Raw genomic sequence first — 21,635 nt, 5'->3', positions numbered from 1 at the left:
TCAACGAACTTTACATAGGTGCCGCGGGGTCAATGCTGCGTCATAGTTGGGGCATTGACTCTAGAGTTTTGCACGGTATACATTGCGGGCTTGACAAAATACTAAATCTACAAGTATGTATAAGTAGTAGGTAATACAAGTATAAAATAAATGGTTATTGGTATTAGAATTTGGATTGTGTTAAGGTAGTATAATAATAGCACCCAAGCTAGCTTTCTAATTAGATACACCCTGTGTTGTTTCTGGCTTAAGAATATTTTACTTCCTCTGGTCATATCTCGTAAAATATTCGCTCGGAGTAATAGTAGCTGCACTATCAGAGTTACTGTTATTGTTGGTGACAGTAACCTTCTTGCTCTTACTGCAAATGAAAGGCCTGATGAAGTAAACCCCGATGTAACCGATGATATTGAACAGTCCGACCACCGAGAGGCCTAAGAGGAAACCCTGAAAATAAACGAACACTTTAAGGAAAGTAGTTGGACTTTTTTGACTCATCGATGGATCTAGAATCCCACCTCATTATCGTCTGAAGAAAACCATCATATAACCATACAGTAACTCTGTACTAACTAGTTTATCGACGGATTACAGATAGATTGATTTAGAGGGTTTTATTCGTGGTGCGCTCCAAGCAAACGTAGTTTGGGCAGTCATTTGAATACCAACCAATTAGTTTCTAGGATGTGTCTACAAAATTACATCCAGTATTGAAATGAGAACTAAACTACTTTTGTGTGGAGCGAGTCACGAAGAGACTGCGATTAATTTCAGCAGTCACTAAATAATAGACACGTATTAGGAACCACCCGAATTGATCTACCGAAGGATCGTAGCTATAACCCGTATAACTTTTAAATATTGGTATTTACATAATATTTAGGTACCTTGCATTTCAAAGTATTATTGAAGCACCCGTAAATATTGCGTCTATAGATGAGATGAATTTCCAATGAGTCATTAGAAAAACGACCAGCTCGTATAAAACCCTGCTCAGAGCAAAACTAATACTGGCCGAGTGCCAGGTTATTAATTCAACGAAACTCTTAGTAGGTAGGTACTGTACCGCATTCAGCTGCTGAAACTACCTTCTCAGAATGAATAGCAAATATCGATTAGTTTGCACACAAAATTTAGGTTTAAGGTTTCCCGAGGGAACTCTTTGATTTTCCAGGATAAAAGATAGATGTTACCTCCAGAACTCTAACTATATGCATCCAAAAATCACGTCGATTCTTTGCTCCTTTGCGACGTGATTGAAGGACAAACCAACAAACCAATTAATACAATTTTGCTTTTGTAATATGGGTAGTGATTGGAAGGTCTAAATATTACCCATCTAAAAGTCTTCGAACAGTGCGTATTGCCAGTAATGACATACATTATTATGGATTCGAGACATGGTCACTAACTCACTAACTATGGGCCTCATGAGAAAACTTAGAACCACTTGGGCCTCGGAGTTTCTCTGAATGATTAAATCAGAAATGAGGAGATCCGTAGGAGAACCAGAGTAACCAGTACTGCTTCAATGGTTTGCATAGCTGAAGTGGCAATGCGCATGGCACATAGTTTGAAAAACCGATAAATGTTAGGGTCCCAAGATGCTGGAATGACGATGTGAACTGAAAGGTTTCTCCCATAGAACTATGAATTGGCTTAGTTCCTTCTAATCCTTATTTACATATGTTTTTTTTTATAATAAATAGCGGACAAACGAGCAGGCGAGTCACCTGATGTCAAGTGATTACCGCCGATGCGTTGCCGGCCTTTTAGGAAATTGTTGGTCCGCCCATGATAACTCCATGAATGTACATGAATGAACATTATGTAGAATTTAAATTGATCTTTTTTCTATCGTTAGGTCTCCCAGTGCGATACAAGCGTATTTAGAAATCTAGGATTAAGTGGGCAGCCTCATAAATCGCTTATTTATTTATAATACGTCAGAGATCCAATAGAATGCATTAGAAACGCTGGGAAACGTTTTCTTTACGTAAAAGCCGACGTTCCCACGTTTGTGATGACGTCACGTCAGACGTGGGATGCTTGGCTAAATGGCCAGGGTTGCTCAGCAAAAGTTCGTTTAATTTGAGAAAAATTGCTGCCAACGTTAGGTTTTCCATGTTTTAACTACAGAATAACAGTTTGAACTACAAATTGGCTTCAATCTACTGCCGCAATATGAAGGACACAGAAAGTGATAGAGTTGTTTGCAAAAATAATAAAGATATTTTTTGCATTTTTAAAAAAAGCTGCAATCTCCAAAGGCTCCCTGTGAGCTGCTATCTTGTGGCAATCACAATGGGTTGGTCAAGGTTGATGGGATACAGGGATCTGTGGTTCTGCATAGCCACGTCTCAAAGAAGAGTCGCCTTCTATTCGGGAGATCGAAGGTTCGATTCCAGACACGCACCTCTATGTTTTAGCTAGGTTAAATATACCTTATATATAATATAATTAATATAATTTCAGGCATGAGGAAACCTGCATGCCTGAAAGCTTTCCATTATGTTCTCAAAGGTGTGTAAAGTCTCCAAATCCGCTCTTGGCCAGCGTGGTGGACAGCCTAAGCCCGTTTCATTCCGACAGACAAATAATACCTGAGCTGATCATGGGTCGGCCATGAGTTGATCATGATGAATCCAAGACACATCTTCTTTTTCTCTCTAGGCTGGTTTCCGCACTTAAACGTTTCCGTCTGTTCCAAGACACATTCTTGAATGTTATTCTTGAGTGGTTTGTTACATAACAAAACGTTCAATTTATTTGCATGCAAAATTCCTCAGCAAAAAAAGGCGCAATGTTGTTAGATGTAAGATGTGTGTGAATAAAATAGGAAACATCTGTTTTACAGAAGATCAGACAGGCAACTGTAATGCTTCCTCCTCTATATTTGTTTTCCAGGCTTCACCACTCACCATTCAATTAACACATTTAACACACTTTATGTTATCAGTGATATTCTGTACTCACATATATTTTTACCTGGCTGCTACGTTATCGTCATTGTTAATAAAACTTTTTATTAGTTTGACTTGCTTGTTTGTTCTTATTCCATAGAAATTGGTAAAATTTTTAAGCTACTTCCAATTTTCCAAGGTAATAGTGCAGACATGTGGTTTGGATTTTTTTTTTAAAGAATATTAGCCATGCTATCATGACTAATACTCCCCCTTCCCCTCCAATTAAGCGTAAAGATTTTGCCAGGAGTGGGTACGACAATAGTGCAACGGGTGGGGTTTGAACCGCCGACCTTCCGGAACTCAGTCCGCTCCTCAACCGTTGAGCTATCGAGGTTTAATTATAATTATATTTCTATTTTTAACTCCTGACCCAAAAAGAAGGATGTTATAAGTTTGACGTGTGTTCTGTGTATCTGTGAATCTGTCTGTGGCATCGTAGCTCCTAAACTAATGAACCGATTTTAATTTAGTTTTTTTTTTGAAAGGTTGCTTGATCGAGAGTGTTCTTTGCTATAATCCAAGAAAATCGATTCGGCTGTTTGAAAGTTATCAGCTCTTTTCTAATTACTGTTACCTTCACTTGTCGGGGGTGTTATAAATTCTTAATTTACACTTGTTTAATTTAATAAATCAATACACTTCGTTATTAGTAGGTAGATCGTACATTGAAAAGCTTTTTTATTTAGAGCGTGCATGTTATCAGGTTTTGGCTGTCTACATAGTCAGTTGTTCCCGATACATTGACCTTAAATCCACGAAAGCTGAAACCTTTCTAAATCTGTGACTAGAGAAAAATATAATTTGAGATAACGTACGACACTTCCTCCAAGGTCCGACACAAATAAATTCCAGTCATAGTTGTGTTTCTCCTCGTACACCGACACCATCATGTTGTTGAAGTGGAGGTATATCTGGAACAATTAGAACCTTCAAGAATCAGATGCAGCCTTACTCTGTCTGTCTGTATATCCCTTGCAATTTTTCTTATGCATCCTCACAAATCCTTAGAGGAAAGTTAGCCTAAGGCCAAGGTCAAAACTTGCAGAAAACTCGGCTAACATTTTATTGGAATTTTTTGACTCGGCTAAAATTTTATCGGGGTTTTTTGACTCGGCTAACATTTTATCGGGGTTTTTTGACTCGGCTAACATTTTCTACGCAGGCCCAGCCCTTAGAACTGACTTCAGCTCATAAATCTCTCTAGGCTAAATGCGTATGAATACGCTGTGAAAAAATGTTTATAATATTTATACGCTTCAAAAAATACTAGAAAAAAATACACACAGTGGTCTCCAAACTAGCGTCCGCCGCCGCGACGGGCCTGTGTATGTCCTGGTCGTCCCAGGTGTAGTTCCGTTGCCTGTCCGTCACAAACGCGTTGTACAGCAGCGAGCGGCAGAACCGAGGACAGCTTTGGCACTCGTGATTCTGGATCAAACTATACAAGGACAAAATAGAGTACAAAAAGTTTCAAAATAAACTATCTATGTATCTCGCATGACGCATCGGCATAGCTCGGATAGATTATCTGAAATCTTTTCTTATAACATAGACTACCTCCTAGCTCCTATCCTATACCTACTAACACTGTGTTCCTAGTCTGCATTATAACGAAAATCCACAAAATCCTTAGCTGTTTTAGCTGTAGGAGTACTTTGAACTGAACCGATTATAGTGATAGCAAGGTGTAGTGTTTGGGATCAATCAGAGATAGGCCAGCGCGCTCCATCTTAGGCTGTATCATCACTTGCTAGCAGGTCTGATTGCAGCCAAGCGCTAGACTAAAATAAAAAGATAGGCATTGGATAGAATCAGGCGTTACTTTGCGGAAGTTCATGTTTAGCAAGAAACAGTTAAAAATTATTTTGCTAATCCGCCAACATTGTTGGCGGATTATAGCAAAATAATTTTTAACTGTTTCTTGCTAAAAAGATAGGCCCCTTCCACTGAAGGCAGTCGCTAAGTTCATGACTCGCAGATGTGGCCGTAACCTTGGCCGTAACTTAAAGAATGCATCAGATTCTAAAAAGGAAACTAAAGTGAAACTGTTTAAAAAATTACTTTGTGTAGTTGGACATCAGAGATCTCATGTCAGGGAAGGTTCTGCAATACGGTGAGTTGCTCTTCATCCAGGGACCTGAACAGCCGACCAGCTTCGTTACAAGATCTGTCACATATTGTGTTGTACACTAGAAAAGAAAAGATCTTTGATTTACATTATATCTTCTTGAAAAAAGATGGAACTAGGTTCAATTTTCTATCTGAAGCTGAAGGATGACAACTTATGCCATCTCTATACTAGTACTTACTAGTTTTTATGATTTCGAAAGTGTCTGTCTGTCTGTCTGTCCATTATCTATTCATGGCTCATCAGCTGAATTGATTTTAACGAAATTCCGCCCAGAAATAGCTTTTATTTTCGAAAACTAGAGTTCTCATGAGATTTCTAAAGAACCTATGTCCAGGTGAATGAATTCACGGGTATCAACTACTTTTGGATTGGCTCAAATAACCAAAACAAAACCAAAAGAACAAATGGTTTTTGGTCGGCGTATGCCCAACAATCCAACTGTTCACGCGTCGGCTGGTCGTACCGTCGCATCTGACCCCAGACGTTGTTGGGCATACGCCGACCAAGAATTACGTAGGTTTTATGATGTAGTAGATGCATTTCACGATCCAAAAGTACTTGTAAAAGTCTATGTGATAAAAAAATATTTTTATTTATTTATTCATCCATTCATGAATTTATTTATTTATTCATTTATTTACTTTTTTATTTATTTATGGGTATTAATTGCACTTACTGAGTTAGCACTATAGTTAACCGCATTAGTGCATGGATCATCTTCACTGCTGATCATCACATACTCGTCCACCGTAAGCTTGACGCTCACCATCTCCCCAGTGTTAATGTACAGGTAATCCACCAGACCACCGTTGTACACTTCAACTTCTGTAAGAAAAGGTAACAACTTAAGAGGGCTCTCTCCGTTACCCGTTTCATACAATCGTAGTTCCAATTTCATTTCAATATTAAGCAACCAAAGTCCATGAAATTTTGCAGACATATTCTAGAAACTAATATCTATGTCTGTGGTTTTCCAGATTTCTGTTAAAATATTCGGTTTCAAAGTTACGCGGTCTTAAAAAATTTCATACAAATCTTTGAGCCCCTGTAATTTTAAAACTACATATTTTTAGAAAAATCTAAAACACCACAGACACAAATATTAGTTTCTAGAATATGCCTGCAACATTTCATGGACTTTGGTTGCTTAATATTCAAATGAAATTGGAACTACGATTGTATGAAACCAGTGACGGAGGAGCCCGGTTAAGTACCCTACTAACTCAAGAGTCAAAACAACGTTACGGAACAAGATCTGAAGACCATTGATGCCGGCAAATCATAAAATTGCAAACAATTATACTGTTAACGATATATGGCTGAAAAACTTGGACATAAAAAGAGGAGAAAAAGATTTTAGAGGCTGCAAGGAAAACTTTTCGGAAGATCCTGTGGCAACAAAGACGTGGTGATGGCTAAAGGCAGAGAATCAGCCAGGCGATAGAAGAAATGGTCGTTGAACCCAATATAGCCAGTGAGACTCCGCTGGCTTGGACGTCTAGTCAGAATGGACATTAAATTTATCGTCGCCTTCTCAAATGAAAAACGTTTAAATCTTGATATGGGTGTCTTGCAAAGATCTCTACAGTTCTTCTTATTGGGAGATCTCCAAATACTGCGCTTTGCAGTGGGTTATAGATTTATTATTCCACTCATCATTGCGGCTGATGAGGTTCTAATTTGAATTTTGGCTTGGGCTAAAAAACTGGGGTTTTCAGTCGAGATATTCTTACTAGCAGCACAAAATAGTTAATAGTACGAGTCAGGTACTAGTACCTCGGAAGCCAGCCTCTGAAAGAACGTAATCTGTTCCTGTGTCTGACCTCGCTCCGGTCATGTCGAACTGCCGTTTGCTGACACTTCACCACAATCACACCTAATGGAAAGTGAGTTGTTGTTATTGCATTGTTTGTTACCTGTGTATGGCTCCCTTCCATAGTGGATGTAAACGTGGTATCCTGGCAGCCGTTCACCCGTGGGCGCGTCCAGGTCGGCGGCGTAGTGGTGCAGGGTGACGGAGTAGCCGTACTGTCTCGTGGCCTTCGCCTTCATGCCCGGCACTTTGGGCGACATGGTGTAGCAGCGGCCGCCGACGAAGCCCATCACTGGGGTTATTTCCACATCTGATGACAAAATAACTTTTATATCATTACTAGCTGATGCCCGCGACTTCGTCCGCGTGATTTAGGTTCCCCGGGATTTTCCGATATAAAAAGTAGTCTATGTGCTAATCTAGAATATTACCTATCTCCATTCCAAATTTCAGCCAAATCCGTCAAGTAGTTTTTGCGTGAAGGAGTAACAAACATACACGCACACATACACACAAACTTCGCCTTTATAATATTAGTGTGATGTGATAGTGTGATTACGGTGCTGTACATGAAGGGCACCAACGGGTCCCCATAACTGAGCCTCCGCCGTCTGTCCATCCATCCGTCAGAGCAGTCGAGTCGTCTACTGTGACGCAGTTATACCTCTTCTAGCAACTGCACTTGAAAATGACTGCTCATGCAATCCGTGTGTTCTACAATGAACTGCTCAACCTACCCGTGTATGGCCGCTCTGTACTTTAAAAATAAAGTAGATTCTCACTCTCAGGCAGTCTGTCGAGGCCGTAAGAAACGAAGTAATCCTCCTGATTGTACGTAATCTGTTCCCACAGCTCATCCAGCGGGATCCTGGAGAAGTTGAACTCTCTCCATTGGGAGGAGTATCGAGGATGTGCGTGTAGGTTGTATTTCTAAAACAATAAATAACAAGTGTAAATTAAAAATTTATAACACCCCCGACAAGTGGAGGTTACAGTAATTAGAAAAGAGCTGATAACTTTCAAACGGCTGAACCTATTTTCTTGGATTAAAGCTAAGAACACTCTCGATCAAGCCACCTTTCAAACAAAAAAAAACTAAATTCAAATCGGTTTAGGAGCTACGATGCCACAGACAGATACATAGACACACAGATACACACGTCAAACTTATAACACCATCTTTTTGTGTCGAGGGTTAAAAACACAATTTAAGCGCCTCGTTCATCCATATCCGTACTAATTTTTTCTGTCAAACTGATATATCCCTAATTTTACCACAGATTTTACCATCTAATCCAAAAAATGCGAAAGTGTTTGCCTGTCTGTGTGCTAACTTTTTACGGTCCATCCGTTTAACCGATTCAGACGGGTACAAGGAAAGCTTGCATCGTGTAGGTATCAGATATTATATTATACTCTATCCTGGAAAATTAGAGTTCCCTTGGGATTTTTAAAAACCTAAATCCACATGGGCAAGTGGTACATAGACTGTTTGCATTCCACATACCGATATAAATAATCATAGGCTACTGTTTACCCCGTAAATCGATGTCTTCTACCCTTGATGTGATTTTTGGGATTTAAAAAAAACTTAAATCCAAGTGTCAAAAGTGGTGGGCATCCTCTAGTAATTGATATTGCAGCTAATAACTTGAAATGATGAACAGAACTGTGGTACTAAAGGGGTGCGATATCTTAGGTACCTCTAATTGTTTCTCGTTGTAGGGTGGCTCGCGGCAGAAGGTGACGCTTGGGTACCTGATCGTCTTGTTGTAGTCGAAGTGGGTGTACGTAGTAACTGGCTTGTCGATCAGCTTATCAATACATGATGAGATCTACGCAAAGAAAATCAATAATCATAATTTGTCCCTTTTACAAATCGCAGAGAAAATTCTCGGAGAAACAAGCGTGTGCGGAGCTTTAGTTCAAAGATCTTTTATTTTTATTAAGATGCAAGTTAGCCCTTGACTGCATTCTCACCTAGTGGCAAGTGATCAGTCTACGATGGAAGCGAGCTAATCTGGAAGGGTTATAGCAGTTTTTATTAAACTCATATCCTTTGTTACCTAGTGGCAAGTGGTCAGTCTACGATGGAAGCGAGCTAATCTGGAAGGGTTATAGCAGTTTTTATTAAACTCATATCCTTTGTTACCTAGTGACAAGTGGTCAGTCTACGATGGAAGCGAGCTAATCTGGAAGGGTTATAGCAGTTTTTATTAAACTCATATCCTTTGTTACCTAGTGGCAAGTGGTCAGTCTACGATGGAAGCGAGCTAATCTGGAAGGGTTATAGCAGTTTTTATTAAACTCATATCCTTTGTTACCTAGTGGCAAGTGGTCAGTCTACGATGGAAGCGAGCTAATCTGGAAGGGTTATAGCAGTTTTTATTAAACTCATATCCTTTGTTACCTAGTGGCAAGTGGTCAGTCTACGATGGAAGCGAGCTAATCTGGAAGGGTTATAGCAGTTTTTATTAAACTCATATCCTTTGTTACCTAGTGGCAAGTGGTCAGTCTACGATGGAAGCGAGCTAATCTGGAAGGGTTATAGCAGTTTTTATTAAACTCACATTTGTTATTTCATGTTAGATAGATCGTGGCAAGAACGCGTTCTGTTTAATTCAAAGTTCTCCATAATGTTTGCAAAGGTATGTGAAGTCTGCCACACTTGGCCAGTTTGGTGGTCTATGGTCAGTAAGTTGTTTTGCAGAAACCTGCATACCTAAGAGCTTTCTTCATAATGTTCTCAAATGTGAGTGAAGTCCGCCAACCCCGTTTCAGAAGTGCCGACAATGTGTTACGGTATTGTATTAGTCTGTGTAATATCCTAACGTCATCTGTCACTTGTCACATACTTGTCACTTGTCACCTATCGCTGTCTTGATACAATGTCTGTCTGTGTCGTGTGAATGGAAATAAAATCAAATCCAAGAGCATCCATGTTTTATTTGTAACACACCAATGAAATATGGTGCCAGAACAGGGATCACAATAAAGAAAAACAATGCAGGACGAAGATTTTGTGAACACAAAGCCTAGAAGACCACCAGGTCACAGCGAGTCGTCAACCAGCCACGCCATGACGCCATTGCCAGTAGGCATGACCCTGCCGCCGTTCATCGTTGAAGGTAACAACGTCCCATTGCTATGGAAAAAATGGCTCACACGACTGAAAGTCTATTTAAAGGCAAATAATTTAGATGAAGCCGAAGATGCACGTAAAACAGCCATTCTCTTGCAATTCATCGGATCAGATTGTCTGGAAATTTTTTACTCATTTGACCTAGATATCGAAAAAGTTAGTTTTGGCGATCTCTGTAACAAATTTACACAGTATTTCACTCCGAAAATAAACGTCACGATAGAAAGGCATAAATTATTTAGCAGGAAACAACTACCAAATGAATCTATAGACACCTATGTCACGGATCTAAAAAATTTAAGTCACACTTGTGAATTTGGTGACATACGTGAAAGCTTGCTCAGAGACATATTTAGCTGGAACTGCAACAACACTTACTATAAAGAAAGGATTCTAATTGAAAAACCGAACACCCTAGAGGAGGCAATAAACATAGCCAAGCGCTGTGAGTCTACTAAACAACAAGCAAAAGCATTGGAAGACGCATCATTACATTTCATAGGACGCGTGTCAAGATCACCAAGTCGCAGAGACTCTTCCCATAGAAACAGGTCCAGACACCAGTCACAGCAAACACGTCAACGCACACCATCAACGTCAAGTCAGAGGAATACATCATGTGGTCGGTGCGGTCAGGTACATAGATTCAAGTGCCCAGCTCAAGGTGTCAAGTGCAGAAAGTGTAATAAGTCCAATCATTTCGCTCAGTTTTGCCATTCACATCAAGTAAAAGTAGTCAATTGTGAAAATCAGTCTGTAAATAATGAATCTTTGTTTTATGTTGGTTCTGTCTACTGTATACAGGATGATAAGTCTAATTTGTCAAAACCTTGGAATATTGATCTATGTATAAACCAAATACAGGTAAATTTTTTATTAGACACTGGAGCAGACACAAATATTCTATCCATTCACACATACAACTCATTAAATCTGCCACTTTCCAACATACACAAAAGTAAGAACACACTTTCTACATACAGTGGAGAAATTATCCCTCTGGTAGGTCAATGCAATTTGTCAGTGATTCATAAAAACAAGTCATATACAGTTAACTTTCATATTGTCGACATGAAAAGTCAAAATATTATAGGTAGGGATACCTGTAAAACTTTAAATTTAATAAGAAAAATTAATAGTGTTTCTTTCCAGAATTTAACATGTCAAGATATAGTTGATACAAATAAGGACTTGTTTGAAGGTTTAGGTTGTCTAACAGAATTTCAATGCGAACTAACCTTGAAGCCTAATGCAACTCCATCTATAGAGGCATGCAGAAGGGTTCCATTCCGTCTTCATCAACCACTAAAACAAGAGCTAGAATCTATGGAAAAAAGTGGAGTCATACAACGAGTTGAAGAGCCTACTGAATGGGTAAGCGCTCTAGTCTTAACCTCAAAAAAGAATGGTAAATTACGTCTGTGCATTGATCCTAGAAAGCTAAATCAGTCAATTTTAAGATCACATTTCCAATTTCCAACCTTAGATGAAATTAAATCTAGTCTTGCTGGAGCTCAGTATTTTTCAACATTAGATGCCAATAAAGGCTATTGGATGCTCAAGTTGTCAGAAGCTTCTTCTAAGCTCTGTACATTTATTACACCTTTTGGACGATATAGATTCACTAGGTTACCCTTTGGTATTAATGCAGCTCCAGAAATATTTCATAGAGAAATGATAAAAAGATTTGGTGATATTGAAGGTGTTAAAATTATGATGGATGATTTTCTTATTTATGGTAGAACTGTAGAAGAACATAATCAACGGTTACAAAAAGTTTTAGAAAGAGCACGTCAAATTAATGTAAAATTTAACAAAGAAAAGTCTGTGTTTTGTCAAAAAGAAGTCAAATATTTAGGCCATATATTTAGTGAAGAAGGTGTACAAGTTGATAAGTCTAGAGTAAAAGCTATTTGTAACATGCCAAGTCCTAAAAATATAACAGATCTTCAAAGATACCTAGTGTTAAAAAAAAAAAAAAAAAAGGGAGATGTTACGGTATTGTATTAGTCTGTGTAATATCCTAACGTCATCTGTCACTTGTCACATACTTGTCACTTGTCACCTATCGCTGTCTTGATACAATGTCTGCAGCGTTGCCAGAATGTTACTTTTGTAACATTTTACGTTACTTTTGACCCCCTCATGTTTCCTCTATGTTACACGACTCAAAATGTTACTTTACGTTACTTTTAGGACTTCATAAAAATATTCAAATTTTTCCCAGCAAACCAAAAATAATCGTGAAACGGAACGCATCCAAAACAGTTTTCGTTTGTCGTAATTGGCCCATTTGTTAGTTTATTTCACTTTCTCTAAGTTATTGGTCTAAGTTCACTTTGTTTTGTAATTACTCTGTGATTAAAAAAGTGTTTTGTTTGTTTTTCTCTGTGACTCAACTTTGTTTTGGCCAAGTTTTGGCTAATAAAGTTATTCGTGGACTTCGTCTGTGGTGGCGTTTGCTGGCGCGCGTGTTGTGACTTTTTGGAGTGTTTTTTTGTTAGAAGTGGCCGGTTTTTGTGTTCTGCTAGTGTTTATTGGTGGTGGAACTGACCAAGGAACTGACTGGGAAGCACTCTAAAGGGGCGCCGCGTGTATGTTGGCGGGCGCCGGTACAGACGAAGTCCATTCTTATACATATAGTTTTCCTAACTTGTAAATAACTACAAACTTGACATTGGCTAATCAGTATAAAGCCAGTCGAGAGAAAAAAAAAAGTTATTCGTTGCGGGGTAGTGATATTGTAGGTAGTTAGGTATCTAAGTACAAAAAAAAATTGTATCTTTATTTCGTCAAAATTCGAAAGTGATTGGTTTGTTCGTTATCCTTATCGACTGTGTATATGTGTTGCTAACACTACTTGCTTGGTAAGTAAATGTTGTATACAATGTAGTTTTAAGTAAATAAGTAAGTAGTTAACTAATTAGGGAATCAGTAATGCAAAAACAAAGTTATAGTATTTGCAACTGAAAGCAGTTCGTTTTTGTATTGACTGTCATCTTATTATTAAGTCACATTAGTTTCCAGAAGTTCATTTAGCTATTTACTACTTAGTTATTGTTGTAGGTAACTTCGGTTTTCTTTACAGGAATGAGAGCGAGCTGAGTAGATACCGGCCGGCGTAACCTAAAATTTGAGTTTTGCTATCGAATCTATCGATCTCTTTGCTGAGACCAAGGTAAGTAGTTAGGTACCTACCTAACTAGTATTGTTCAGTTAACAAAACGAATTTGAAATTCCCGCGTAATTTTCTTCACTGCGTACCTACCTAGTGCGTTTTTTTTTTATTCTCTCGTCTGGCTTTACAAAGATTAACCAATGTCAAGTTTGAAGATATTTTTAGGTTAGGGAAACTATATAAGTAAGGACATCGTCTGTGCCGGCGCTCGCCGACATACGCACGGCACCCCTTTAGAGCGCTTCCCAGTTAGTTCCAGCATGGTTCTAGCACCAAAAACGCCAGTGAAACACAAAAACCAGCCACTTTTAACAAAAAAAAAAAAACGCTCCAAAAAGGCACCACACGCGCGCCATCAAACGCTACACAGACAAAGTCCACCTAGTGCGTAGCCTCTCAAACTCAAACAGTCCTGTGTTGCCAGATCGCCCGATATAAGACGATTTTAATCTTTTTAACCCCCGATCCAAAAAGAGGGGTGTTATAAGTTTGACGTGTGTATCTGTGTATGGCATCGTAGCTCTCAAACTAATGAACCGATTTTAATTTAGTTGTAATTTAGTGGCTTGATGGAGAGTGTTCTTAGCTATAATCAAAGAAAATCGGTTCAGCCGTTTGAAAGTTATCAGCTCTTTTCTAGTTAATGTAACCTTCACTTGTTGGGGTGATATAAATTTTTAATTTAAGTACACTTGTATTATAAATTGATTAACAAAATAAGTTATAGCTATTCAAAGACATTTCTAAATCCATTGGTATATTATTATTTTACATATTGATTTGTTTTTCTTTTTCAGGATCAGCAGTCAATTTATTCAATCAACAATTATTATTACGATTCTTTTTAAGCTTAACTAATGGGACAAGAAAACTGTTTAAATTTTTGTATAATAAAGTGCCATATTAACCTGTGTACCTTATTACTTTTATTTTCCACGAAAAATAAGGAAATGTTACTTTTCTCGTGAAAATGTTACATTTTGAGATGTCTCGTGTTACAATTGACTATCTGCCACTGGCAACACTGCTTCTGTGTCGTGTGAATGGAAATAAAATCAAATCCAAGAGCATCCATGTTTTATTTGTAACACACCAATGAAATACAATGGATTGATTATGATGAGATCCGCCAAAGTTTTTAGCAAATAACATGCGTACGGAACCCTACCTTATGCGTGTTCTGACTTGCTCTTGGCCACTTTTTATATGTACAGATTTACCTGTTGAACGACCAGCATAACACACAGCAAAATGACGACAGTCTTGAGGCAGTTGGTTCCTTGAAAGCATTTCACGCACTGTTGTTTTAAACTAACAGGTGGTTCTATCTTCTGAGGGGAAAAGAGATAAATACTTTAAGGTCTGCTAAGGTGGGAAAAGTTAAATTTTGACTGAGCGTGGATGAAAATATTCTCCTAATCCTTGACCACGGCGGTTAACCTGCGCGGTTAACCTAAGGTCGGGAAATTAAATCGTTTCACTAAAGGTTGCCTGTAAGAGATTGCTATAGCAATAAGGACGCCTTTGCACCGTTTTATATTGTTGTTTGTTGCGTTGTTTTCTTTATATTTGTGTGGGCAATAAAGTTTTCTAAATCTATACTAATAAATAAAATTGGAGTGTCTGTCTGTAATTTCGAAATAACTACCTCATATTAAGCTCATATGGTTATTTGAACGATACCATAACTGAATCACACGTTTTTAAAATTTTTGTCTGTCTGTCTGTCTGTCTGTCTGTTTGAAAAGGCTAATCTTTGGAACGGCTGAACCGATTTTGACGGGATTTTCACAGACAAGTAGAGGATTGACCAGGGTGTAACATAGGCTACTTTTTTTAACCGACTTTCAAAAAGGGAGTTGTGTTTTTCTACCTATGTACACCGAAATCTCCGAGATTTCTGAACCGATTTGCGTCATTTCTTTTTTAATCGATAGAGGAACTTTGCGACATTGTTTCATAAAAAATTTGGAGTCCAACGCCTCAATCCTGATGCTGCAGGGGATCTGACCAATCCACGCGGGCGAAGCTGCGGGCATCAGCTAGTAAATAAATAAAGCCCTTTATATTGTTATGATAGTTAATAATTTAAAGAAGAAATTAGCACTTACCGTATCTTCTACTTTAACCGACATAGTTGTAGGTACTTACTACTTAGTTGTAGTACCTAGTAGACCTATTCATGAAGGGCCTGCTTATTTCGAAATCAAACTACTTAGTTGTAGTACCTAGTAGACCTATTCATGAAAGGCCTGGTTATTTCGAAATCAAATAAAGTTAAGTATGTCGACAGATTCCACTTCTGATCCAAGAATCTATGGAAAATGTAATAGCAACAGGAATAGCAACCCTTGTTATTTGGATATCTTAATTTATGGTACATACAAGTGGAGATAATCGTTAATTTTGTGGGTTTTAATAAGATTGCCATAAGTTTCGGTTTTTCCGGATAACTTTGGTGCCCGATACGGAACGATGCCGCCTAGAAAGTAGAAACTTATAAAGGATATGGTTAATGGATCAAATTAAACTGCCGTTAAAGAGATTTGTATTTCAAATCTTTAAAAAGAGCAACCGCCGAGTTTCTTACTGGTTCTTCTCGGTAGGGAAGGCGTTTCAAACTAGTGGTAGATGCGTTTGACGATTCAAAAGTACTTGTAAAAGTTACATTAAATAAAAAATATTTCAATGTATTTTGGTAATCATCCCGATTTTATTTTTGCAACATGGTAAACCTAGCTATACCTAACTAAGCTATAATTCAATTTATGGGTAATATAATATAACAACAGTATGAAGTGATATATTACATGAGGTTATTAGAATTTAGGCAACAACCTAACATAAAACACATAGGTATGTGTTTTATGTTAGGTTGTTGCCTAAATTCCTACCTTCTTTTTATTAGGTAGGTTAGGTAACCTACCTAATAAAAAGAAGGTAGGACAAAGTGTTACAACTTAGGAGTTATAACTTGTACCAGTATAATAGTGTATTATTATCTGTTGACTTGTAAGATGGTACGGAACCATTACGGAACCCTTCGTGTGCGAATTCGACTCACACTTGACAAGAACTAAGGCCATGCGACTTCGTCTGTGTTGGTGTTTGCTGGCGCGCGTGCTCTGCCTTTTTGGAGTGTTTTTTTTTGTTAGAAGTGGCCGGGTTTTGTATTTTGCTGGTGTTTTTGGTGGTGGAGCTGACTGGGAAGCACTCTAAAGCGGTACCGCGCATGTGTCGGCGAGCGCCGGCACAGACGAGGTCCATACTTGTGTAGTTTCCCTAACTTGTGAATAACTACAAACTTGACATCGGCTAATCTTTGTAAAGCCAGACGAGAGAGAAAAAAAAATAAGAACTAAGGCCATCTATCAGCTGGATGGAATAATATACAGGCCATGCTGTTTAGATAGCAGTTTATCAACTCATTAACAGATGGCGCTAGTCGTTTCGACAATTAAGTGGAGAAAGTAGAAAGTGTCAATAAAATGTAAGTAAAAGCAATTCAATTAATTCCGTGCAAAATTAACGAGATTAAAATTATTTACTTTATCTAAGTATGATAATATTTCCGCTTACTAATTGACTTTATAATATAATTTAAGTTTAAAAGTAGTGGTAGCCGCAACCGACCTACAATTTGGAGAGTCCGGGGTTCAATCCTAGGCTTGCAACTCTAAGTTTTCGGAATTAGGTACCTATCTATGTGATATACTACCACTTGCTATTCAAAGTGAAAGAATCCTGCATGCTTGAGCGCTGTGGTCTTAACAGTAGGAGGGCACGGGTTCGATTCCCGGCAGGAGAAATTTGGAATTTTATAATTTCTAAATTTTCTCTGGTCTGGTCTGATGGGAGGCTTCGGCCGTGGCTAGTTACCACCCTACCGACTAAGCCATATCGCCAAGCAATTTAGTGTTCCGGTACGATGCCGTATAGGAACCAAAGGGGAAAATTGTCATAGCCCTTCCAGATTAGCCCGCTACCATCTTAGCATGCATCATCACTTATCACCAGGTGAGATTGCAGTCAAGGGCTATCTTGTATCTGAAGAAGAAAATATCTCCTTTTAGGGTAAGGGTTTGGCCTGTCTACCACGTTGGCCAAGTGCGGATTGGCAGACTTCAGCCACCTTTGAGAACAGTATGGAGAACTTTCGCGTTTCCTCACGATGTTTTCCATCACCAGTAAACCAAGTCATATTTAATTACTTAAAATGCACATAACTCCAAAAAGTTAGAGGTGCGTGCCCGGAATCAAACCCGTGACCTCCCAAATAAGAAGCGGACTTCTTAACCACTAGCTAGGCTATGACGCTTTTTTGGAAGAGCATATGATTACTAAATCAAAACACTCGTTGATATTTTAAGCCTTTATTATCTATCACAAATAAGTATTATTTACAAATAAAAAAACATGATATCATTAACTTAATTAGTTTATCACTAAGTTAATATCACTCGAACAAGGCACAATCTTTATGTAAGTACACACAAACTTATTACAAAATCATTTATTCTGTACAAAATCACAATAAATAAAGGTAACGTACACTTTCTTGGTCAAATACGTACTATATCTATTACCTTACCACTCTGGGGTATGTCTTTTAACAGGGCTCTCTCCGTCACTTACTCCATACAATCGTAGTTCCAATTTAATTTGAATATTAAGCACCCAAGTCCATGAAATTTTGCAGACATATTCTAGAACCTAATATCTGTGCCTGTGGTGTTTTAGATTTTTCTAAAAATATGTAGTTTTAAAATTACAGGAGCTCAAAGATTTGTATGTAAAGTTTTAAGACCGCGTAACTTTGAAACCGAATATTTCAACAGAAGTCTAGAAAACCACAGGTATAGATATTAGTTTCTAGAATAGGTATGTCTGCAAAATTTCATGGACTTTGTTTGCTTAATATTCAAATGAAATTGGAACTACGTTTGTATGGAGCGAGTGACGGATAGACCCCTCTTAAAGCATCATCCAAACCTGCGGGACAACGAAGCGGAACTTCAGCCGCGCGGCGGTCGCCTCCCACCCTACTACTCGGTCAAGTTAAGTTTGCATCTCGTGTCGATTACGTCACACTGACGCTTAGGTACAAAGATGCGACAAGACAACCGCGGGGAGGTGAGCGGGGAAGTGGGAGAGGCACCGCATTCCAGCGAGGCGCAAACTTAGCGCTTAGTTATACGTGACTACTAGGTGTGCATGTACCTAGATACAGGATGTAACTAGAACGCTAGCAAAAACTTAGCGTTGTTATTACACTACCTAAACACATTTCTTTCCATTGCATTATTTGGTAGTTTAGGTAGAGATTTAGTATTTTTCAAATCCGCAATGTATAGCGTGCAAAATTCGAGTCAATGCCCCATATACGACGTGGCCTTGACTGTGGAGTAGCCTACTTACGAGCGGTTCATTGACCTTTGACCTTTAGTCAGATGTTTTAGTTGCAATATATATTGTGAACTTTAAAAAAACTGGTTTTTTTAATCGCTTTTTTGTCTTCTGGTACCTTAACAGTAATGATCTGTACTGTCACCCGTCTTCGTTTTTGCTAGCAATCTGGTTACACCCTAAATAGATTCGCGTCATGGACGCTCCCGCATCTTATACCTAATCCCGCATTAATGACGCGCAGGTGTGGCCGAAGCTTAAGTTGGATCCCATAAGAACGCCTATAAACTAGCGTTTCTCCAGCGTAGGCATTCGACGAAAGCCTACGCCGAAGAAATGTTAGTGTGAAAGGGTTCTAACTGATAATTTTATTAATGTTCGACGAGCAAGCTTCATAGCAAAAGCAATGCTTTACGTTAACATCCACGTTACGAGATCTAGCTCATAAATCATAACATATTATTTTGTACCAAAATACCTATAGACAAGGTTAAAAAATAGTGTTGGTACTGTATAAATATAAGCACGAACTACGGTAAATCCTAGGATTTTTTAAAAAAATACCGTTGGATCGCTGGATTTTCCGTCATAAAAAGAGCCTATGTCCGTTTTTAAAACTTATCTGGGCTATCTTTGCCCTTTTGTCAAAATGTTATGTTCCATTTAACAGAAAATCCATGAAAATAAACACACTGTCAGACATACATTCACATTTATAAAATTAGTATGAATTGTAATTACATAATTTTTAATTATTACTATCTGTAGAATGTCTAAGAATATTACTGTCGTATTATTGAAATCTTGTTCTCACATCTCTCGTTAATTTAATTGGAATGTATCCAAAAAAGTAGGTACCTACTAGAGGAATACCTTATTACAATTTCACAATACACGTCAAAAAAAATTTCCAAGGAGACTGGAATGATACACTCATAAACCTTAAATAGTTATTAAACTAACACATTTTTGGACTTAGAGCCCATGAAGGTCAGGCCTTCGTTATTTAAAAAAAAACTAACAGTTTCTCTGCGCACTGTCCCCAACACAGATGGGAACGATCAGCGACTATGAAGTTTGGATCATCTTCGCTTTGGCAGGTTACGAAGACGTATAAAATTACGCCCCAATTTCGTCAGTCTGGCAGGAGGTTACCACGATACTAAATATCTAGCAACGGATGAGTGATTTCTAATAATATCCAGAAAAAAACATTTTAAAAATCCATTATAATATTTGAGAAAAGTAGCGAGAAATTTATACACCTTTATTGCCTGCCAAAGCCACGATGATCCAAACTTTATAGTTGCTGATTGTTCCTACCTATGTTGGTGAAAATGCGCAGAGAAACTTTTAGCTTTTATAAAACAACGAATGTCTGGCCCTCATGGGTTCTCGCTCTATTTGTACAATTCTCATGATCACACTAATAATGAAACAGCTGATGTCAGTAAAACAACAACTCCAAAAGACAACGGAGTATTGTAGACACCTGAATTAGGATTAATTTTGGCTGCAATTTTATTAGTTACATTCTTAAATTTATTGACAAACTTATCTAAGATATCTGATCTCGGTGTGACGTCACAAGCTGTGTGACTTATTGCATTCAAAACTGGAGCAGAGAAAACCCTGAAGTTAAAGTCATTGGGGTCCAATTTATCGTACATCCAAATCGGCATTCTATTCGACAGAACCCATAGACTTTCATTATAATCTACTTTAATATCAGTGGGGTAAATCATCTTCACGTCATCCATGTAAATTCTTCCTTGGTTCTTCATCAGGTATTCCTTGTTGGTCGTCCTCCAACATGCGACAGCGTTTAGATTTACAAGAGAGTAGAACAGGACCCCGGTTTTTGGGTCAACAAACGAAGCGCTTGATTGAGCGTTTGGTCCCCTACTTCCTAGTAATTTGAAAGCATCGAAATTAGCATCAGCTACTGATTGGTTCCTCAAGTATTCAGTAGAAACTGCGAACTCATTGTAACTGGCCATCGGATGGAAGTACAAAGTGCTGAAGTTATCAGCATTTGGGGCAGACAATCCTATTCCGAAAATGGCATCTGTCCAACTGAAATTACGGCCTTTGACGCTAAAATCACAAGCTAAAGGGTCTGGGTGGAAGTAGTGATGAGTTATCCTCCAGGATTCATTCTTTTCCCATGAGTAAACCACGATGCCCGGTTTCCCCAAATCAGCGGCGTAAGCAAAAGTTTTGTCACAATCTGTATCTTCAACAGCAATGTTAGCGAAACCTGACTCTTCTTTCACTTGGTCTTTGGGAAAAACGTATTTTCTGATGAGAGTATCTGTCTTTAGATCGTAAATTATAAGGGATGGAAGGAATATCGTTTTGTTGTTCTCTAGATTCCCAATTTTCCCATTGTCCAATACCCAAAGGCGGCCGCACTTGTCGGCTCTAATCCTGAAGGGTGAGACAATTTCTGGTTTTCCATCCGATCCTATCTGATGGGCCGCCCAGCTTGGGTAGGGGATCAGCTTTGGTGATTTTGTCGAGTTATCTGAAAAAAATAGGATATCGTTATTTATCATGCAAAACAAGACTCTACCAGGATTCATTGCAATATGCTAACACCTGGCATAAAAAAGTTGCTTTCGTTGTTTTAGCTGGACTCACATGTCCACGATTGCTTTCTTGAATTCACATTTACTTGCTTGTTCACGTAAGTAGTAATGATTCATTATTTGTCGTTAGAAACTCAATAATATTATTAGTATTGCTATGCTATGCGTAATGACATGCGGAAAGTGAATGCAAAGTAGGAAAGGAAGTAACTTTCATTTGAGTACTCTTAATTAAATGTCAAAAAACTTGAAGATTTTTAGGCAAGACAAACAATGTTTGTGTGAATCGCTATAATATGTGATGTAATCATGTAATAGAACCATACTTTATTTTGTACTCGCTTCTTCAACCACCTTACTACAGAAGCTTGATTGTAATTCTCAGGCTGGATATACCTAGTAATGTCC

At 38.3% G+C, this 21,635-nt stretch overlaps 1 protein-coding gene across 1 annotated transcript in view; it reads right to left on the bottom strand.

Annotated features, from left to right (window-relative positions):
• Positions 1 to 243: 243 nt before the first annotated feature.
• LOC123872747 overlaps positions 244 to 21,635 on the bottom strand; it is a 42,376-nt gene continuing 20,984 nt past the window's right edge. The window contains exons 3-12 of the mRNA XM_045917264.1: positions 20,187 to 21,163; positions 14,451 to 14,558; positions 8,614 to 8,745; positions 7,693 to 7,840; positions 7,014 to 7,220; positions 5,774 to 5,922; positions 5,028 to 5,155; positions 4,251 to 4,404; positions 3,782 to 3,877; positions 244 to 447 (exon numbers count right to left, since the gene is read on the bottom strand). Coding sequence (XP_045773220.1) covers positions 259 to 447; positions 3,782 to 3,877; positions 4,251 to 4,404; positions 5,028 to 5,155; positions 5,774 to 5,922; positions 7,014 to 7,220; positions 7,693 to 7,840; positions 8,614 to 8,745; positions 14,451 to 14,558; positions 20,187 to 21,163 — 2,288 coding nt within the window. The 3' untranslated portion in view covers positions 244 to 258. The remainder of the gene's footprint in view (positions 448 to 3,781; positions 3,878 to 4,250; positions 4,405 to 5,027; positions 5,156 to 5,773; positions 5,923 to 7,013; positions 7,221 to 7,692; positions 7,841 to 8,613; positions 8,746 to 14,450; positions 14,559 to 20,186; positions 21,164 to 21,635) is intronic.

Source organism: Maniola jurtina, chromosome 15 (assembly GCF_905333055.1).
Source record: "Maniola jurtina chromosome 15, ilManJurt1.1, whole genome shotgun sequence".
In the NCBI taxonomy this organism is placed as follows: Eukaryota; Metazoa; Arthropoda; class Insecta; order Lepidoptera; family Nymphalidae; genus Maniola; species Maniola jurtina.
Note: the sequence above shows the minus strand (reverse complement) of the source record. Positions and strands in the feature narration are given on the sequence as shown.